At 35.9% G+C, this 21,799-nt stretch overlaps 1 protein-coding gene across 1 annotated transcript in view; it reads right to left on the bottom strand.

The window, feature by feature from the left end:
• The window catches only part of TRDN (triadin), a 384,176-nt gene extending 365,932 nt beyond the window's left edge, over positions 1 to 18,244 (bottom strand). The window contains exon 1 of the mRNA XM_046006499.1: positions 18,152 to 18,244. Within this exon, the coding sequence (XP_045862455.1) occupies positions 18,152 to 18,173 (22 nt within the window). The 5' untranslated portion in view covers positions 18,174 to 18,244. The remainder of the gene's footprint in view (positions 1 to 18,151) is intronic.
• Positions 18,245 to 21,799: the final 3,555 nt, after the last annotated feature.

Raw genomic sequence — 21,799 nt, 5'->3', positions numbered from 1 at the left:
CACTGTTTAAAGGGTCAAATAAAATATAAATAATAAATTATTCCTTCTTTTGTCTTCTTTCACAGGATATCCATTGGTTTACTTATTTCAGTTGAAAAATTAGTCTAAAACCAAAATAATTTTTCTCTAAGCAGACCTTAAATACCATAGTATATTCTTGAAGTGTGGTCCATGGACTAGCTGCATTCTCAGCACCTGAGAGCTTGTTAGAAATGCAGATTCTCAGACCCCACCCCAAACCTACTTAATCAGAACCTGCCTTTTTTTTAATTAATTAATTTATTTTTTCAGCGTAACAGTATTTATTGTTTTTGCCCAATACCCAGTGCTCCATGCAATACGTGCTCTCCCTATTACCCACCACCTGGTTCCCCAACCTCCCACTCCCTGCCCCTTCAAAACCCTCAGGTTCTTTTTCAGAGTCCATAACCTTTTAACAAAATTCCCAACAGATTCAGATGCACATCAAATTTGGAAGGGATTGGTCTAAGTGTGTATACCTCCCTTCCTACCTTGAACTCGCACCATTCATAGAATGTAAGTATTACTATAGGGTAATACTTAGTTATGCTTTTTAATAACCTCAGATTGATGCTTTCAATGTTAATTCAAAAATATGTGATGTATAAATTTAGAAAAACAAGACACGTTTGCACGATTATTCTAGAATAAAAATGTCATTACTCGCTGCGGACCTTAAGCTATTATAATTAAATGTTTTAAAAATTATTTTAATTATATTTATCAAAAAATTCTCTACAACAATATTATATCTTTTGTGATATGTTGACCAAATAATTTCTTTAGTGCTCCATGACAGGGTCTCATATGTTGTAGGAGCTCAATATTTTTTTTAAAGATTTTATTTATTTATTTGACAGACAGAGAGAGATCACAAGTAGGAGGAGAGGCAGGCAGAGAGAGAGAGAGAGGAGGAAGCAGACTCCCTACTGAGCAGAGAGCCCGATGTGGGGCTCGATCCCAGGACCCTGGGATCATGACCTGAGCTGAAGGCAGAGGCTTTAACCCACTGAACCACCCAGGCGCCCCTCAATATTTATTAAAATAAAAACTCTACATTCATATCTTATTCTATGCATCACAGGTCAAATTTATGTATACATCATATTTGTTAGTATGCATTTACACTATATACATGCTATTCAAATATCACATATTTATGTGTTTCTTTTACCACTTACAATTTTGCTCTGTTATTGTATTATTTCCTTTCTGGGAATTATCCTTTCATATTCATCAACAAAGGTATATTGCACTCTGCACTCTGCCCTGTACTGGAAACTAATGTTTTCAGGTGGAACTAAGGCAACTTTGTTTTCTTGCAAATCCAATTTTATATTTAACTAATTCCAAGTTTCTCTTTTCTTTTACTTCAACAAATTCAATTAATCTCATTTGTCATATTTTCCTGTATTCCACACACTGACCACTTTTTCTCTTTAATTGGCCTTATTGGGAAGATAGTTAAGCAAGAAGTTGTGTCAGTAGTTTAAAATCTGCAGGAATTTCATGCAAAGATACTTTAGAAGTCCTAAATGAGAGAAATAATATCTCAGAATCTGAATATAAAAGAGAGACATATTTATTTTGTTTCAGCAGCAAGCAAAGTGACCACACATTTTTCACCCACCTCAAATAGATCATGTTTAGCTGAGATGACTATGGGTTTCCATGAAATTAATCTCTGACCTGATTTTTTTTTAAAGCTGTGTGTCAGTTTTCTATTAATAGGCTCTTATCCAGCGGAAAATGTGCATAGCTCCCTGGTGTGTGTAAACCTGTGAAGGTGAAGGATACCTATTCCAAAGAAGGACAAGATGTCCTGCGTTAAGAACTAAGGTGGACAGGGGCGCCTGGGTGGCTCAGTGGGTTAAGCCGCTGCCTTCGGCTCAGGTCATGATCTCAGGGTCCTGGGATCGAGTCCCGCATCGGGCTCTCTGCTCGGCAGGGAGCCTGCTTCCCTCTCTCTCTCTCTGCCTGCCTCTCTATCTACTTGTGATCTCTCTCTATCAAATAAATAAATAAATAATCTTTAAAAAAAAAAAAAAAAGAACTAAGGTGGACAATATGTAGTGTATATTGTGTGTAAATGACTAGATAAATATGCAAATGCTATTGATTATAGAACAAGTCACAATTTGTTTCATAAATGCTCATAGTATTAAATGTAAGCAGAATCACTGTAGAGATACATTTTTAAAGATATTTTTTTATTTTTGTGAGAGAGAGAGTGAGCACAAGCAAGCAGGAGGAGGGACAGAGGGAGTAGTAGACTCCCCGCTGAGAAGGGGACCCTGGAATCACAACCTGAGCTTAAGGCAGATGCTTAATTGATTGAGCCATGCAGGCGCCCAATTGTAGAGCTATTAAGAAGGAATAAATATTGCACGAACTACAACCCTCTTTCCTAAAATTTGCAATTATCCATAGTGACAAATAGAAACCAAAACAAAATGTCTCTCTAACTTTGCTGACTATTAAGGGGAAAATGTTACTTTTAGAAAACTCAGTTTATTGGAAGGAAAGTTAGCATACATTTCTGCAAAAAGAATAGCCCAGTTAATTATTAATTTATCATTAATTGTCCCAAGAATGAGCTCTGTGACCTTGAAAACAAAGCTCCTTTTTAGCCTCAGGTCTCTCATATAAAAGGAAGAATTATTTATTTTACTTAAAAAGTGATTTACATAAAATATTTTGTGTAAAATAAATTTGTAGTTCTATGTCAATTTTATTTTGTGCCTTCTGAAAATGTGTCTCTTAGTGTAAAAGAAAGATTTACAGTAATCAGAGAGTGACTTATTTGTTTTCTTCTGCTGGCATAACAAATAAATACGAACTCAGTAGCTCAAAATAACACAAATTTATTTTCTTATATTTATGTGACCAGAAGTCCAGCATGGGCTTCAAGGGGCTAAAATCAAGGTGTCTGCAAGGCTACATTCATTTCTGGAGCCTGCAGGAGAGTCTCCTTATCCCTTCCAGGTTCTACAGGATACTGTGTTCCCTGACTCACAGCCTCTTCCCCCTTCTTAGAGCCACTAGTGGCCAGTCAAGTCCTGACATCCTGACATCACATCTCCCTCTAAACACCACCAAGAATGTTCTCCACTTTTTTTTTTTAAGATTTTATTTATTTATTTGACAGACAGAGATCACAAGTAGGCAGAGAGACAGAGAGAGGAGGAAGCAGGCCCCCTGCCAAGCAGAGAGCCTGATGCAGGACTCAATCCCAGAACCCTGGGATCATGACCTGAGCCACAGGCAGAGGCTTAACCCACTGAGCCACCCAGGCGCCAGAATGTTCTCCACTTTTAAGGACTCACATGGTTAGATTAGACTCACCCAGATAATCCAGAATAATCTCTCCATCTCTAGGTCTTTAATTTAATAACACTGAAAGCTCCCATTGCCATGTAAGATCAATATATTCACAGAATCTGGGGGTTGAGGCATAGAAATTCTAGAGGGTTTTTACTATATACTATAACTAATAGTTCAACTCTTCACCAATACACATCATGTGAGCACTTCTCCATGCAAAATGTTGCTTAAACCTGCTCAGTAGAGCAAAGTATTATGTGGAGATCCTACACATTGAAATTCCCTGGTCCACAACCAGGGCCCATTTTAAGCACACTAACAACAACAACAACAACAAAACAGAACAAAACTCATTCACATTTGTAAAATCTCCAAAGGGTATGTAATTGAGAAGTTACTTCAGTGAGTCTTTTGACAGCAGAAATTTCTTCTTCCTCTCCCTCCTCTTCTTTTCCTTCCCTTACTTCTTTCTTCTCCTTCTCTCTTCTCCTCCCCCCCCTCATTTTTCTTCTTCTTTTTATTTAATGAGCATATCTCCAGTGACTAGAACATTTTTATAATAGTCAACATTCCTTAAACATTTTTGAATCAATAAGGTATTGAATATGTGGATAAAAGATTGATAAAGTTGTAGAGGTATAACAATTTTTCAGTTAACTAACATCAGAGTGGTTGAACCTGGCTGAAACAGTGGTACACTGAATGAGTTAAACATTAGTCAATGGGTTGTATAGTGTTATAGATATGATTTAGTAATCATGTGGAAGATAGAGGTCAGGAGATTACATGGATGCTTATGCAACACTGTAACAGTTAGTGTAACAGTTATGTCTTTCTGCATAACAAAACATCCCAAAGTGTAGTGGCCTAAAACAACTATAATCATTTATTTTGCTCAGAAATATGTGATTTGGTTAGGGTTCAGCAGGCATGGCTTGTGTTTCCTCCACAAGTATGACCTAGGGTGGCTCATGTGGGGACTGCAGGATCCATTCTCAAGATGACTCACTCACGTGGCTGAAAAGTTGGTGCTGGTTGTTGACTAGGAGCTCAGCTCAGTCTATCTGCCAAGGGCATTTTTATGGGTGATTCAATTTTTTTACAGCATGGTTTCAAAAGTAAATATCCCAAGTCAGCAAGACAGACATGCCTGGCATTTTTTTCATCTATCTTTGAAAATTATATGATATCATTTTCATTGTATTCTATCTATTGAGGTTATCATCACATGGTCTCTCTGGATTCAAGAGGAAGGAAAATAGATTCACTTTTCAGTGGAAAAAGAGTCACCGTCACATTATAAGAAGAGCATGTGAGGTGGAAATATTGCTATTGACACTGGTGGAAAATGCTATATGCTGCATACAGGGATCCAGAGCTTAAATTAAAGCAGGAACAGTGGAAATAAAATATGGAATTGAGAAATGAAGAATCCAAAATTTAGAGACTGAGCAAATGGGAAAAAGATAAAGCTCCGTAGGGTCAAAGGAATAGTTAAATGGGAAAAAGTCAGTGAGTTTCAATACGCATATGCTGAACTCCTGGCCTCTATACACTTTCATTCAATAATATTTATTGAACAATCTTTTTTATATCAGGTTATGCTCTAAATGTCAACATTTGTGTTGCTACCTACACATCTCAGATAAGGGTCATTATATATTGGGGATTACTTCTTTATCTCTGAAAAGTCCTTACTATTCTATTCATTTCTCCCTGTTCTCCTAAATACCTATTTTATATATCTTGCAGGGATATGTCAATTTCTCCCAAAAAATAAGTTAGGGCATTTCTGGTGGATAATCACTGAGGTCATATTATCTCCATGTTTTTGGACTAGATCTCAGTGATAATATATATACTACACAATCTGAATGAGCAAGGAATCTTCTTCATGGTGAATTCACCACTTTACATGGAGCATAATGCTATGAAATAAATATACATTGATGATAAAACCATAGACTATCAAAGCTAAAGAGAAGAAAAATGATCATAGCTATATTGTTTATTAGAGCTCTTCAATTTAAAAAACTCAGATAGATAAGTTATGACATTCATACAGTGGAAACTGTGTAGCAAGAATAACATGAAATACAGCTACATACAACAAAATAGATGAGTCTTGCAGAGTGTTGAATTAATGCAGCAAGACAGAATAATGCATGCTGTGTGGTTCCATTTATGTAAAGAACAAACCTGGCCAAACTAAACTATATTGTTTATAGATGTGGAGGTCATAAAACTATAAAGCAAAGTAAGAAAACTATTATTAAAAAGAAGTCAGAATAGTTATTCTCTGTGGAGAAAGGACTGGAGAAAAAGGAATCTCAATTGGAAAGCAAAACCAAAATGAGAGTCGCTGGGTGGGTGGCAGATGGGAATATTCTTCACAGGTGATGGGAACATTGTTTCCTGGACCAGGGACTGGTTATGCAGATGTCAATTCCACTATTGTTTAGTAAATACTATATAAATATATATGATTTATGCAGCTTTCAGTACTTACATTTTATAAAAATGGGTTTTTTTAAATGTTTTAAAAAACTGTGATGATTCATAATATTGTCTTAACTCTGAACTGTTGAGGTGGCTGGTCTCTTAAAAACCAAGTGGGACAGTGTTATTAAAAAATTGTGACAGTTATCTGATTTTTTTCACTTAGAGTTCTTGCACATTTTGGCTTCTAGGTCAATGTTAGCTAAGAACTTAATTCTAAGTGAGTTTCTACAAGATTGGAAAACATATTTGTCATTTTGGTAGTGCTACAAGGAATTAAAGAAACATTGAAAGTACTTTAACCAGACATGTGGAGTTCAATACATCACAATATAGGGTGACTATGAAGTCAGGAAATATAATCTACTCTCGAGTTTATTATTTAGCTTCTATAAAACTGTATGAGGTAATTTTACAAAGTACTGTCTTTCAGTTTACCTACCAGAGATGTTTCCACCTGTGCCTCTCTTCAAATTATGCTGTCAGTTCTCCACTCATTAGCTCAAGGACATAGAAAATAAGCCATCACCTTTCACTGATTTTTCTCCAGGGGAAATGTGTTGTGCCATTTGGTTTGTGAATCTCTTTGGCTCACACCTCCTTAGAATCATCATCTTTTTTTTTTTTTCCATTTCTACTATAGAATTATAAGTGCAAATTTAAAAAGCCAAATATAATTATATTTCAGGAAGGTTTTCATTCTATCCCAAATAACTTTAGAATCATTGAAATGGATGGCATATTTATTACACTGACTTAGTTGGTAACTCTTAGTGGTAGCTGATTTAGTATACCTACTCTTAGTTGTTATCTGGTAACTTAGTTGGAAGATATATTATACCATACCATATCACATATATTATGCATATATTGTATTAGGAGCTCTTTCTTTATTTTGTTTTTCTCAACATTTCAGAAACCTCTGTTGAGAGGGAGAAGATGCAGCCAATGAGTAGCAATGAGAAAACCTGTTTCTAACTGGAAGTTCTAGTCTTATATATATAGCCTCATATAAAAAAGTAATCCCAAACCACTAATCCAAATCCCTTATATTGACCAAAAAGACTCTTCCATGTAGAATTGGAAGATAAGTAAACCAGCAGTTTCTCATAGTTGAGTACATTGATCCCACCTCTTTTGCAACCATTAGGATCTATGCTCACCTTTATCTTAGGTTCTGGTTGGTTAACTGATGTGTAGTTAGTATCCCCATACGAAAATGTCTGTGGTTGTTTATGAAGTCAAAACTATGTGAGTGATGCTAGTACATGCTAATTATCCTGCAATATCTTGGAAAGAACCTTTGAGTAATTCTCTTGTTCCAAATGTCAGAAGAGATATCTCCACCAGCTTTGATCCTCTGGCATAGAGCTTGAGACCAAGATATTAACTTAGTAAAAATATATCAAATAATTGTTTGCTAAATATATTAACCTGGAATTTTTAGGATCTAGAGATGTTAGTAAAAACTTAATTCTTTGCTTTTCCTTTATGCCCGTTTTCTTTCATTTTTAGAGATCCTTCAGGTTTTAACTTAAGTTCTACTCTTTTCTAATAGTTCCTGATCAACCAAGTTCATCTATTCCCCTGATTCTCAGCTTTTCCTAACATTTATACCTCAAAACACTTGATTTGCTTGTTATGTATTAATTCATACTCTAGCTCTTTCATATGTATAAATATTGTCTACTTTAAACTTGAGTGATGAGAAACCAAGGAATGTATCTCGTGATTTTTATATATAATTTTATCTGTTCTTCTTTTAGGCAACTTAGAACTAGCAACATTGTCTCGTATAGTTATTTATACAATTACAAATCTTTCCTTGAGGCTTGATGAATATATATTTCACAGTTTACCCACAGACTTAGCAGTTACTGGCCAAAGCAAATACTTGAAATATACATGCTTATTAAGTGAATGAATACCTTTAAGGATATCATAGTTTTGTCCCTTTCCATCCATAAATGAATGGCAGAGTGAAGGGACAAAGATAAGAATACCAGGTTCCAAAACACCTGGGTATTGAGAGTCTATGTCACTCAAAGACAGGGACTCGGGTGACAGTATGGTTATAACAAGTCGATCCTAGTCACAGCATACAAGGTTTACAAATCCAGGGATAGTGGGCAGAAACTGAATAGTAAGCTTGGTCTACTTAATTCAAGAGATAAGCAAAGCTTCTAGTAGCTGTCAAAACTTTCATTTCTAATATAAATCTTTCAGTCACCATGAGCAAAGTCTTTAGAGGATTCTGCTGACTTAATGCTTAAATCTAGCTATTACTGCTACCCTCCATATTTCCTCATCATGTCTTCTGAACCTTGGACTGAGGATCATCTCTCTTCATCTGTTCTTTGATAAAGGTCTTTCCCTAGTATCTTGAAAACCCTCTTGCCTTGCTTCCATGCTTAATGCGGTGCCTGTATAGAACCATAACAAAACTACTGGCCTATAACACTAGTTCTCATAGTACTTAGAAAAACAGTGACCACAAAATTAGTTTTTAACAACTTATTTCTCATTATTAACCTGAAGATAGTTATTTAGTGAGTACCTGACCGACAGTATTATTTCATTATTTGTTCATGAATTGAAAGTAGCATTCCAAAGATATAAACTGAACTCAAAGTAGAGTATTTGGGGATCAAAAGCAGCAAGGGACACACAAATACTGAGAGCATACTCACATAGGAGGGCCGGTAACTAGCGATTGTAATAAACTATGAGTTCAAAATAAATCATGAATGTAAGATATCCATCCTTTTCAGTAACATAGCAGTAGGGTGCCTTAAAAAACTAGAAACTTTAAACCAGGATTTTTTCCTAGTTTCTTAGCCTGGTAACTCTGTACTTTGATCATCCTAGGGCCTCAACCCACAGATCGCTAATTCCCACCTACCACCCATCTTACCTTCATCTCTTCATTGACCAAAAACTACTCTTTTTTTTTTTTTTAATTGAACCTACTCTTGATCACCTTACTTTGGTCAGCTGTTTCACCTTCTGACAATGGCATGCACACTGTAAGTCATCAGAGTGAAGAACAGGGCACTCTACCACTCTAAAGTTATTCTTTAAGCAAGTTTCAATGTGTCCTCAGTGATCATAAGATTTATGAACAATAGCATGATCCTGTCAACTAAATTAAACACTCATCATTCATAAATCCAAACTGGAGTTATGTATTTTTATATCTGACTACTCTTCAGTCTAATAATGATCTTTTGCTCTTTCCTGCTTATTTTTCAATCTACTATATTGGAATCAGGGACTTTGTATTATTCCTCATCATGTCCCTATTGTCTGGTATTAGGTTTGGTGCATAATAGGTTCTCAAATATTGACTACAGCTAGACCTCTGACACGACTTCTTGGTAATACAAATCTGATTATAGGCTGATCATTAATACCACATGGTCTATAATTTTGTTATATTTCAAATGGACATATTTTGTTTGCTTGTTTTTCTCTAAATTCAATGCCTAATGCTTCTGCATATTTAAATTCACAAGCTTGGCATTTTATCATAATTGGTAACATATAGATTTTATACCATATTCTTTTCCCCCAGGCAATTATACATAGGTTAAATAAGAATAACAATGGATAAAAATAATAGCTCCAGCACTGGAGGGCAAAGAAATGTCACTTTATAATTACCATTTTTTTAAAGATTTTATTTATTTATTTGACAGACAGAGATCACAAGCAGGCAGAGAGGCAGGCAGAGAGAGAGGGAGAAGCAGGCTCCCCGCTGAGCAGAGAGCCCGATGCAGGGCTCGATCCCAGGACCCTGAGATCATGACCTGAGCCGAAGGCAGAGGCTTTAACCCACTGAGCCACCCAGGCGCCCCTATAAGTACCATTTTGTCTTGATGTTATAACAAATGCCTACCACAAACAGAAAATTCTCTTAGTCATATGATGATTTTTAACAGGCAACAATAAATTTTCCAGGGAAACCTTGCTAAAAATGTTTCAAGGTCTAAACAAGTGGAAAATGGTTCTCTCAGGTCTGTAAGCTTATAAATGCTCTAGGTTATTATAACATCCTGTTTATATTATACCATATCAGATCACATATATTATGCATATATTATATTCAGAGCTCTTTCTTTCTTTTGTTTTTCTCAACATTTCAGAAACCTGTGTAGAGAGGGAGAGGATGCAGCCAACGAATAGCAATGAGAAAACCTGTTTCTAACTAAATTCTAGCCTCATGCTCCCCTATAAAAAGCAGGTTGATAAATGAACATAAATTATCTGTCCTTCTAGATTAAAAGACTGTATCTTTAATTTAAGTGAAGACCACATACCCCAGCCTGGGCCACAGGAACCAAACTAGGAAATATCTAAGCCATACATATTTAAATGTAATATGAAGTACATCATAAGTGAAATGGACTCTGTGGTTTATGAGGAATCAGCTCATTTACATACTAAAGAATCCCTCAGAATCCTAAATTCCATGTGCTTTTGACAGCTGACTTCAGGCACAGAGATGTGGAGATGTTTGATGTTTAGAGAGCATAACTTGTACAGAGAGAAGCAGGACTTTATTCATTACACATTTGCCAATGATATTCTTTTCAACTTCCTTTGAAGATGGGAAATACTATCTTTTTGAACCAGAAAGTTCATCTATCTCTGCTTAACCCTCACTTGGGGCAATACGTGTTCATGTGACACCCAAATAAGCACTTCCTCTCAGAAATTATTCATGGCACTCTGATTCTTCAGAGAAAAAGGAAATTGGGGAAAGCAAAACTTAACTTGGCTGGATTTTCCTAGAACTTTGGGTTGTACAGAAACTAAACTCCACAAGCTTGGAATTATTGTATTATGCTAATGCATGGTTTTCTGAAGAAGGTTTTTCCCCTGATTTGCTCTTTTTCAATGTGTTACTTTAAATAGTCTGCATTTTAAAAATATATTAAACATTTCTCCAAAGTGTTTCTTTTTATTTGATGGATGAAAAGAAAAGAATAATGATTTCAACTCCATAACTGTAAAACCAAAAGCCTAACTGGAAAATCTTAACCACCTATGTATGCATGCTCTTTTCAAATTGATATATTCAACCCAAAGGTCAATATAGACCACTTTAAAATTGCTTAGTTGTACTGTTTTATGTTTCTCTCATATTAAATATTGTTAACTGATTAAAAATTAATGCAAATAGCACTGAAGGCTTTAAGTCTCTAAGGATGCCTAAGCCTTTAGAATAATAGCTGAATAGGCTCAATTCATTTTTGTATGGTAAAAGTAGCACAGTTTTTAAGTTATAGTCACAATGATGACCAAAAACAAATAGGAAAAAATGAAGCATTTAATCTGACAAGCATAACATCTTCCATGGGTACTGTGTGCTTAAAATGTGGTAGGGGGAAAAAAAAGAATAATATTACAAATAATTACAAAAGCTACAACAAAAATCTTCTTAATGCAACCCAGCAAAGGTTGATACTAAAAAGATGCATTTTCTGTTCTCTTTCACTGTAGATTTTGCAGCATGGATGCTTTGCACAATTTTTAAATATGTACATAAACATAATTTATCAAAAAGCATGATCTTGTAAAAAGTTGAAAGCATTCTTCTGGCCCTATTACTCGGTCTCCTATGAGGTTCCTCATCCCAACCCAGCCCCCCACTACACCTCCCAACCCACCCCCACCCCAGACAACTATGGTTGAGGAGAAGAGTTGGTGCTCAAACCTGCATTTCTGACCTATACCCCAGACAATTTGTACTCTCTCATTTTGCTTTTAATTATTTTAAAGCTGCCTTCTCTCAACTCTACACTACCTTTTCTCTCTGATTTTCAATGAATTATGTCACCCTCTGTTTTTCACAGTCTGCTTTTCTTCTCTTTTTCTAAATTCAACTTGAGCAGGAAAGAAGATTGAGAAATTTTAGAATCAGACTGATCAGATTTCTGTGATACCTGCCTCTTAGCCTTTCAGAGTTTCTGTGATATTTTAATAAGATAATCATATAAGACTTAGTCCTTAATGCCCTGTCAATAAATATGACATTCCCTACCATAGCATTTTTTTAGAACTAATCTTCCTTGCCTCATATTGACTTCTTGGGTTTTTATTTCTTTTCTTTTTTCTTTTTTTTTTTTTTAAGATTTTATTTATTTATTTGACAGAGAGAGATCACAAGCAGGCAGAGAGGCAGGAAGAGAGAGAGAGGAGGAAGCAGGCTCCCTGCCGAGCAGAGAGCCCAATGTGGGACTCGATCCCAGGACCCTGAGATCATGACCTAAGCCGAAGGCAGAGGCTTAACCCACTGAGCCACCCAGGCGCCCCTTATTTCTTTTCAAGTTTTCACATGGACCATTTCAAAAAATGATTGGTTACTAATTAAGATGTCTAATTAATGTCACTAATAATTTTAAGAAATGAAATGAAACTAACCTCCAAATCTCCACATTATATTTTAAAAAATTTTTATTTCCAGGGGTGCCTGGGTGGTTCAGTTGGTTAGTCATATACCTTCAGCTCAAAACATGATTCTGCGTCCTGGGATCAAGCCCCACATTGGGCTCCTTGCCCAGCAGGAATCTCTTCTCCCTTTCCCTGCTTCTCCCCATGCTTGCACTCTCCCTCTCTCTCTCTCTCTGTCAAATAAGTAAATAAAATCTTTTTAAAAAATCATTATTTCCTTTCCTTCTTTTTTTAAATTTAAATCTTATTTTATTTTTTCAGTGTTCCAAGTTCTGTTGTTTATGCATCACACCCAGTGCTCCATGCAATACATCCCCTCCTTAATACCCACCACCCCCACCCTTCTCCCCTCCAAAACCCTCAATTTGGAGTCCACAGTCTCTCATGGTTTGTCTCCCCCTCCAATTTCCCCCAACTCCCTTCTCCTCTTCTTCTCCCAATATCCTCTTTGTTATTCCTTATGCTCCACAAGTAAGTGAGACCATATGATAATTGACTCTCTCTGATTGACTTATTTCATTCAGCATAATCTCCTCCAGTCCCGTCCATTATTTCCTTTTCTGCTGTTACAAATGTCATGCTCATTTCTGGACCCCTCTGTCTAATGCAAGCATATTTGGTTTCTGTTCCAATAACAGATTATTAATTTATACAGTAATTTGCACTTACACATAAATTTGATGGTCAGTGAATTCACGAACCCATATATATTATAAAAAGTTTTTGCTAAAATTTACAAAAATGTTTACTAAAAACATCAGCATTGTTTTGTTTTGTTTTGTTTTCCTGGCTCCTTACTAAGGGGAGGCTTCAGTATTCACAAAAGTGGCAGAATATTATAATAAAACCCTGTGTACCCATCATCAGTCCCAGTATAATCAAGTCATGGCCAGTCCAATGCTACCTGTGCCACATTGATATTTGTCTCTGGCATATTATTTACTAACAAGTTTAAAACATTGTATCATTTTATCCATATATATTTGAGTATGTATCTCCAAATTATATAAGTATTTTTAAAACATAGCCACAATACAGTCATCCTGCTAAAGATAAAGTAATTTATTAATATCATCTGACATTCAAAGGGTGTCAAATTTTCAATTATTTCACTGAAATTTTTAAGTTTCTCTGAATCATGATCTATTAATTTTACACATTAGGAGGAGTTGCTATAAATATAAATATATATTTATATATTTAACCTATAGGTTTCCTTGGCATCTCTTTTTGTTTCCAGTAACTTCTTTGAAGGCACTGAGTTGTTTGTACCATAGGATTTTCCATAGCCTGGATTTTGCTGATTGCATGCTATAGTGTAGTTTTTACCATATTCTTCATCCATCTATTTCTTGAAAATTGGAGCCTGTGTTCATTTCACGCTTTTTTTTTAATTTTTTGCTTTTTGTTTTTGAATCAGAAGAGTTAGTTCTAGTTATCATTCTAATGGTTGGTTAGGCTTTTGGTTATATTTTGTCAAGAGTTTGCCTTTTTGTGGCTTCCAGACTTTTATTTATGGGTCTTCACTTTGTCCCCTAGTGCTGCATAAAAAATCAAACAAACAAACAAAAAACAATCTTCTCCTTAAACAACTGGTGCACAAGTCTTTCATTTATCTGTGCCTCTTACAATTATGGTCCTTCTCCAAATATACTATCTTGTCAAGGTCAATTTTTTAAAATGTGTTCATGGAACTAAAAATAATGTTCTATATGGGCTGTATGGCTTTTCTTCAACAGGAGAACATAATTTGGAAGTGATTAGGGCTTGAACCTAAGGCTTCATGCTGTTCCTTCTCCTCCCAACCCAAGTCGTCTTGACCTGAGCCAGAATAGCCACTTGGTTTTGGCAAGATAGACACAAATATGTAGGCTGGATCTCCTCGTTCTCTTAATTCACCATCTGTTGCTCTAGGTGACATAACTTGTGTGCATAGTTAATTAGTCTGGCTGTGAATCCTCACTCTTTTTTCTTGAGAGCAACAATTGGTGTTCATGTGCTACACAGTCTGTTGAAGCAGTGCTTTGTATAAAATAAATTACCATTTTTGCTCTAAATTTTGAATGTCAAATCCTTCCACAGGTTTGTTACAGAGCAGTAAAACACGGTTGAGCTAATAGTGAGGAAACAGTCCCATATATGGTATGATAAAACCTTCTCCTGAATCCTGAAGTTATGTAATAGTTTAGAAGTGGAGAGTTTGACCTAAGTTCTAATTTTTTAAAAAAGAATTTCCTTAACTAAGTGTTCTAGTAAATTATAAGTTAATTATACATAGGATCTCTGCCAACTTGAATCTATTATGTAGAAATTTGTACTTCCATATATTTTAGAGATCCTTGAACCCCAGAGAACACAGTTACATAGATGTTATTGTAAAGCATAATTTGACTGTATATTAGTTACCTTGGCAATTTGAAAAAAAATCACATATTTTATCAGCTTTTTAAAAAGTCTCTTCTTTCAACAAAGCTATTAAGAATTAACTAGACTTTAAAAAAAAAGAATTAACTATAAAAATTACTCCAAAGGTATTTTGCATAGGGCTGTACATTGTCAAATCGATGCTGGCTTGGTGGTTGCAATTTCACATGAAACTCATAAGGGGAGCTGACTTTGGCACTTGTCTAGGAACAACAGCCTCTGGAAAGGCTATTTATAGTCCTAAACCTTAGCACTCTTTGAGTTTGATCCAGTCTGTGGCCTGATCCAACCTACTCAATCTAGCATGGGCCAAATCAGAACAGTGGCATACCATAAGCCCCCATCAACCTCTGAAGTAACAGCAGGCTATTAGTCTCGCATAGGATGGAGAAGTAGTCAACATGACTCAGGTGGAGATCTGGATGTGAATCCTAGCTATACCATATACAGCTCTGTGAATTCAGGCAAATCCCTAACCCCTCTAAACCTCAAGTTCCTATTCCATAAATAGCAATGATAAAAGTATCTATCTCATTCAGCCATCTTGATCATATAACAAATTTCATACAGTGCTTGACATTTAATGTCTTCTCAATATATGTGAATTGTTATTATTATTACTTTTTAGATTCCTTTTCTTATTATTATGTTCAGTTAGCCAACATATAGTACATCATGTGTTCTTGATGTGAATTGTTATTATAACTGTCATTATGTTTATCTTTATGAATTCATCATGGCCAGAATCAATGATGTTATTTCTCTAAAATCCTTTGGCTTTCAATTCAGTCCTAGTTCTACTTCATCTATGGCTCTGGACCGGAAACACAATTCCATACTTAGCATTACTTCTTTTGTTCTGTCAGATGATGTAGTCTGGCTTGGTAAATGCACATAATCTATGTGAAGAACTTGGTAAGGTTTATCAATATGTACTGCTTTACAGTTGAATAAGTGCTAAGAGAAGCCACAGTAGACATGAATTATATCTTCCGACTTCCTTTAATTATCAACAACCATGATAGACTCATTTAATCTGTATGAACCTCCGTTTTCCAAAAATGGAGTCTGGGACAGTGGACTAGAGCTCTCTAACGGGCTATTCTAGCTCTGTCTTTCGTAATTGCTATACAGCGCCTGCTTGCTTTGTGATAAATGGAGGGGAAGAGTCATCAGTAGATGTAACAGGCTATGGATGCAGTACTTACACATTTTCATAATGTTCCCCAAAGTGGTGGCAAAAGAAATATGGCAGGTGAGAGGAAAGAGTATTCTAGGTTAAGGGAATAACATGTACGAAAGCTCTGTACAAAAGCACACCCCTTTCAAAAGACTGAAAGAAGCCTATTGCAGCTGGGACACAAAAAAGTGAGAATCACGAAGACAAAATGAAAACTGTGCAGGAGAAAAGTGTTCCAGAAGCTCTGGATAACCTCAGAGAATGACTGAAGTGTTAGCCTTAAGAATTCTTAGTTGGCAGTTTAATTTTCATTTGAGAAATATGATTAATAAATCATTCCTGAAAAGGAAAAAAGTACATAATTGATGTTCAGATGATACAGATCCTATGAACTGCAAAGGCGAGGGAGCAGGAAATGACCCTCACTAGCTGGTTTTTACACTTTATTACCAATTCAATTATTCTTATGAGAGACTCCAAGAGGTCTTCCAAGAATCTTTAGGTGCTCCATTGGAAGCAGATAGAAATAAAAGTTCTGTTTCATAATGAAGGATTCTCCTGTAAAAAAGTTTTATGAATCAAGTGCCAAGTTCTACAGAGAATAATCCACAGGCAAACCAAACGTGATTTGATCATGACCTCCTGAATCGGCTGAATGCCCACACCCCACACACACCCAAAGGGAAAGAAAACATTCATAGGTATCTTGCTAACTTGTGCAGGGCTAAGCAAGCAGCTATTATAGGTAGCTCTCTTTAAGACAAACTAAAGGCCACATGACACAGAATATCTGAGGAATAGGAAAAAAATGCTATTTATATTTAGATAGCAAATTCTGAACTAAAATTGGTAAAGAGTAAACCTGATATCCTCTTACAGGAAAGAAATAACACAAACTAGTTCTAATCTTGGCAATTCCATAGTCTTGAGCAAGTCACCGAACATCTGAGTTACAGTTTCTATTTCTGCAAAATGGAGATAATAATGCCAGCCTAATTGAATTGTATGAGGTTTATATAAATAAATAGCACAAAGTCCTGAGCAAAATACCTGATATACAGAAATCTCCCAGTAATTGTTTTTATCAATTTGGGGTGCCAGACTAAATTTCTCAGTGGAAAGTACAAGTAAGACATTTCTCCTTATAAATATTGACTGAAAATCTCCAACTCTGAAATCACTGTGTGTCCACACTAATGTCTATGCAAAGAGCCAAAACCGCACATTCTATTTTTCAGTTGTCTAATTAAAAACAAACCAGAACAGCATTCAACTTGGAAGCTGATGAGAGCACCACCTGTCTGATTTTCTTACAGCTGTCAGAAGCAAATTTTAGATCCACCTCCCAGATTTTCACCCCAACTAGAACTGGATTGTGTCTGTATTCAAAATGCTTTAGTTGTTTAAAGGGTTTTTCATTCGAAGAAATATACATACATTTTTATATTTACATATATTTTGTATATGTATATACAGATGAAACAATTGGCACCATGATCAAGTAATAAAAAATTATGTTTTAGTTATGACATAAACCTTTTCAGAGGAAGCATTGAAACAAAATATTTAATAGAAAGGTAAAGTTCTTCATATAGAGAGATGGGTGTGTGAAAAGAATCAGAATTTGAATTGATTTATTTTAAAATCCTATTGATCAACATTTTGTGCATTTCCAACTTTATCTCTATAAACCTAACCAATAGTAAGATATTCACAAATTTTATGGGGGTACTTACAACTTAAATCTTACGTACGTGTGTGTGTGCATATTTATACATTGAAGTTAAAAGGAAAAACAAATTTAAAATCTCCATTTTAAAATATCATAAGGTAAAAATGCTCAAAATCATTTTTCTACATTTAAACATTAAATGCAACATTTTAAATTCATTATGGTCTTTATCCTTGCAAGTCTTGTAATTTTTGCAAGGTAAGATATCAGTTATAACCTTACATGACGATAACAATTTATAGAGGTGTAGGTGACAACTGGTACCTACTGGGGCCTTTGGAATAGCACAGAAGAGTTTCCCCATGCAAAATTTCAGAGAAGCCCCTTCTCTCCCCCAACACACAGAACTGTCAGCCTCTCCACTCCCAAATCCCCTTCTTCAATCTGTATACAATCATTGATCAAGACAAGTATCTAAAAGCAACAATTAAGTGGACAGCTTGAAGGTCAATGTCGCTGGGGATTTCTACCTTTTCTTTTTCTTAATTGGTACTATTGGAAAATGGTAGCAGTACCTTCAGCAGTGATCTCAGTCATGGTGGTTGGAGAAAGGAAAGGCAGGCGAAAAGTTCCGGTCAAGTGGCACTTTGCAGAATACTTTAGAATTCGAGAACTCTGATAGGGGGCTCTGTGTGAAAAACGTGAGGGCTCTTCGTTTTCCTAGCTGTTTCTGCTGCCCCTTTGTTGTCCTGTTGAACTTCGTCTCTTCTCTGCAGAGTTCTCCCCCTGGAAACAACCTGAGCCCTTTCCAAGCGGCACTTGTGGCTCAGGCAGAAGTATCAGCTTCGAACAAAAATAGCCTCATCTCCCTAGGACTCTTCAGCACTTTTTTTTTTTTTTTTTTTTTTGGCACTCTAGGGGAACACACATACACACACACACACCCCAGCTCTTCAGCCTCAAAGAAAGCTAAGGAAAACAACAACAACAACAACAACAACAAAAATAACTAATAAGTACTGTACTAATAAGCCCCCTCAGTTTCCCTAAGATAATTACAGACCTTGGGGTTTATGTCAGAAAACATGAACTAAAGAGTTGCAAGTAATCTTATCTGAGATAGCTCAGATGTATTCTTAGTGCCCTTAATGCTCAGAACATTCTTCTTTCCTTATTTGGTGTGGGGAGGGTCCTGCACCTTCTACCAGAGGCAAAGGGGAGGGCAGTCTTCAGTCATTTTCTCCAGGTTGGTTCCCTGTGGGTCTAAATCCACTTAGCAGGTGTAGTTATTTACGCAGGGCCACGACTTGAAGTTGCCACTGTTAAAACCTGAGGCTTCCTTGTAGGGAATTAAGATTTTCCAAACACTGGCCAGTAAGAAATATGTAATGTGAAGTTATAGTGACACTTGAGAACTGATGAATTACCAAATCTTTTTATTCTCTTTCGTACCTGACTGAAAACAAAATATCTGAATTTATCTATACAGTGAAAGAGAGGGGAGGTGACATAAAGCTTAGAAATCTACAGCCAGCATTCTAGTAAAAGAGGTCAATTTTCCCTTTCTCAACTTCAAGAAAATTAAAGAAAAAGGATCATAGCAGCTAATGATTAACCAAAGGGGTTGGACTGATTAGCATTTCACCTCCCTACTCCCAGACAGGTGTTAATGAGCAGAGAAATATTCAATGGCTAGTGGTAGGAAAGGAAAGGAGAATCAAAGGGCATTGAGAATCATAAACTGCAGCCAATTTGAATAATCAAGTGGTGACTACACTTATCTTTCATTTTATTCTCATAGTCAACCTAATAAATGTTTGTAGTTTCAACTTTTAGCCTTAACTTGCTGCCTTTGGTTGTCATAATCTCTTTGATTTGTACGGTACTTCAGAGATCACAAAGGCCAGTCATGTATGTTGTTTTAATTTGGGGGACTCAGAAGAACGTTACAACAGCTATTTCCATAGAAAATGACACACCCTCTACCCCACGTCAGCACTTTTGTACTTGCTGCTTCAATTCCTCTCACCACAGGAAGTGTTTATATACTTGCAGAATAAGTAGATGAAACTATCTTAATTCATAAAAAAGGAAATAATTCCAGGGAACACTCATGATTTTATACAAGATCCTACACCTAGGACTAAGTCTAGAAGCTTTTGACACCGAGTCTGATACCTTTCCCACAAGGAGAGACATTGTGGCAGACTCTACCATTTACAGATAATGGGGAACACTACAGAAGAGGTCACCTGCGGATGGAAAGATGCAGACTCCTGGAAGCATGCTCCTGGTGCACTGGGTTGGTGCCTGCTTTCTAAGATGGCGGGGGCGGGGGCAGCCTAAAAGCCCAGTTCTCTTCAATTCACCTCCAAAGGCATCTCCGTTCAATATTGTCATGGTGCTTCCAAATTTGAGAAAACATAGTATTTCCCAACTCCATTTGTCAATCAGTCACTCTCATAGTCTCTCACTGTAGTTAACTAGAAAAAAAAAAAAAATCCTGTATGTAATTCACTAAGAATTTACATGGGTCAGGGTCTAAATAAAATTAGCTAGCTTAGAGCAGGAATAAATCACAATTACAAACTCCTACTTAATAAGAAGTTGAAATAAGAATATAGAGCAAGAATACTAAATTCCTAGTGATTGATGTTGTTCTTAAATCCCCAATCACTAATTTTGTGCTATATATACCAGATGAAGAAGAGAAAAAAATATTTTTTTAACAAATAAACGTGTGCAAGATAAATCTGTTGGATGAGTTGATGAATCTTATTAGACATCAGGAAACCAGTACATTTCTCATTTTGAAAAGTTATTATAACTTTCAAATTATGTGAAACCAAATTAATGATATATATATTTCAGTTTAACTGAAACTCTCGGAAGCTTTCCAAAACCAAGTAACTAACATTTTTCTAAAGGTATATACCCCATTTTTCAGGATACTCATAGAATAAAACATTACAAACAATATATTCGCCTTTCTTTAACTTTTTTTTTTTTGCCTTTCTTCACTTGTAAGAGGTTTTCATTTTAAAGAGATCTTATAAGTTCATTGGGTTCTTTCCTCTTTTTTTTTTTTTAAGATTTATTTATTTATCTGAGAAAGGGAAAGAGTGGGGAAAGAGGCACAGGGAGAAAGAATCCTGAAGCAGATCCCCTGTTGCGTGCAAGCCCAGACACAGCACTGATCTCAGAAGCCTAAGATCATGACCTGAGCCCAAACCAAGAGTTGGCTGCTTAACCAACTGAGTCACCCAGGCAATCTTCCTTGGGCTTTTTCAACATAACCTGAAAAGTGGTGGCTCTTTCTTCTTAGTAATAGCTTCCTGGATTGGCATAGGTAGATACGTTATGCATACAGGAATAACTGTCCTGATGCATTATTAACTGATGGGTCTTTAAAAGTCAATGGTAAACACTGAAAGTTTGTTTTCCTATTAAATGTTCCATTTAGTCCAAGCTGCCTCTCCAACTTATTTATACTGGTCATTGCCCCTTGTGATTTTCACTCAATATTCTAATTATTCAAATTAGTAGACAAAACTTTTCTTCCTTAGAACAATGAATCTTAGAGCTCTGTCAGCTCTTACTATAAATTAACAATCACTAAGACCTATATTGCATTTGGCTAGGGAAGAAGATATTTTTACTGAATTTCAGAATTCGAAAAGATTCAGGAGACAACCGGAGGTTTTGATGATTTTAGGTTTCCACAAAAAATATCATAAAATAAAACAAAATGAAATTAAAAAATCATTTTAAGACCATATTACATTATCTTGTTCTGTGCTAATGTATGTGTGTTAAATGAAGTAGTGAGAAGATATATATTTAGGAAAAAATAGTTATTTACTACCAGTTACCTATTTCTCAAGCAAAAGAGATATTTGAGAGAAAGCAGATTTTACAGTTACTTCTCAATATCTTCTATTTCTTAGGAGCACCTGGGTGGCTCAGTCGGTTAAGCATCTGTCTTTCATTCAGGTCATGGTCCCAGGGTCCTGGGATTGAGCCCCATATTGAGCTCTCTGTTGAGTGGAGAACCTGTTTCTCCCTCTGTCTCTGTCTGCTGCTCCCCCTGCTTGGGCTTTCACTGTCAAATAAATAAATAAAATCTGAAAAATAAAGATCTTCTATTTCTTAATATATGGATATGAAGAGCTTATAGGTGAATAAACTATACATGAATTGGTAACAAATAAAAATAAAGTAAT

This window comes from Meles meles, chromosome 5 (genome assembly GCF_922984935.1).
Source record: "Meles meles chromosome 5, mMelMel3.1 paternal haplotype, whole genome shotgun sequence".
NCBI classification, from domain to species: Eukaryota; Metazoa; Chordata; class Mammalia; order Carnivora; family Mustelidae; genus Meles; species Meles meles.
This window is presented reverse-complemented; position numbering and strand designations above follow the sequence as displayed.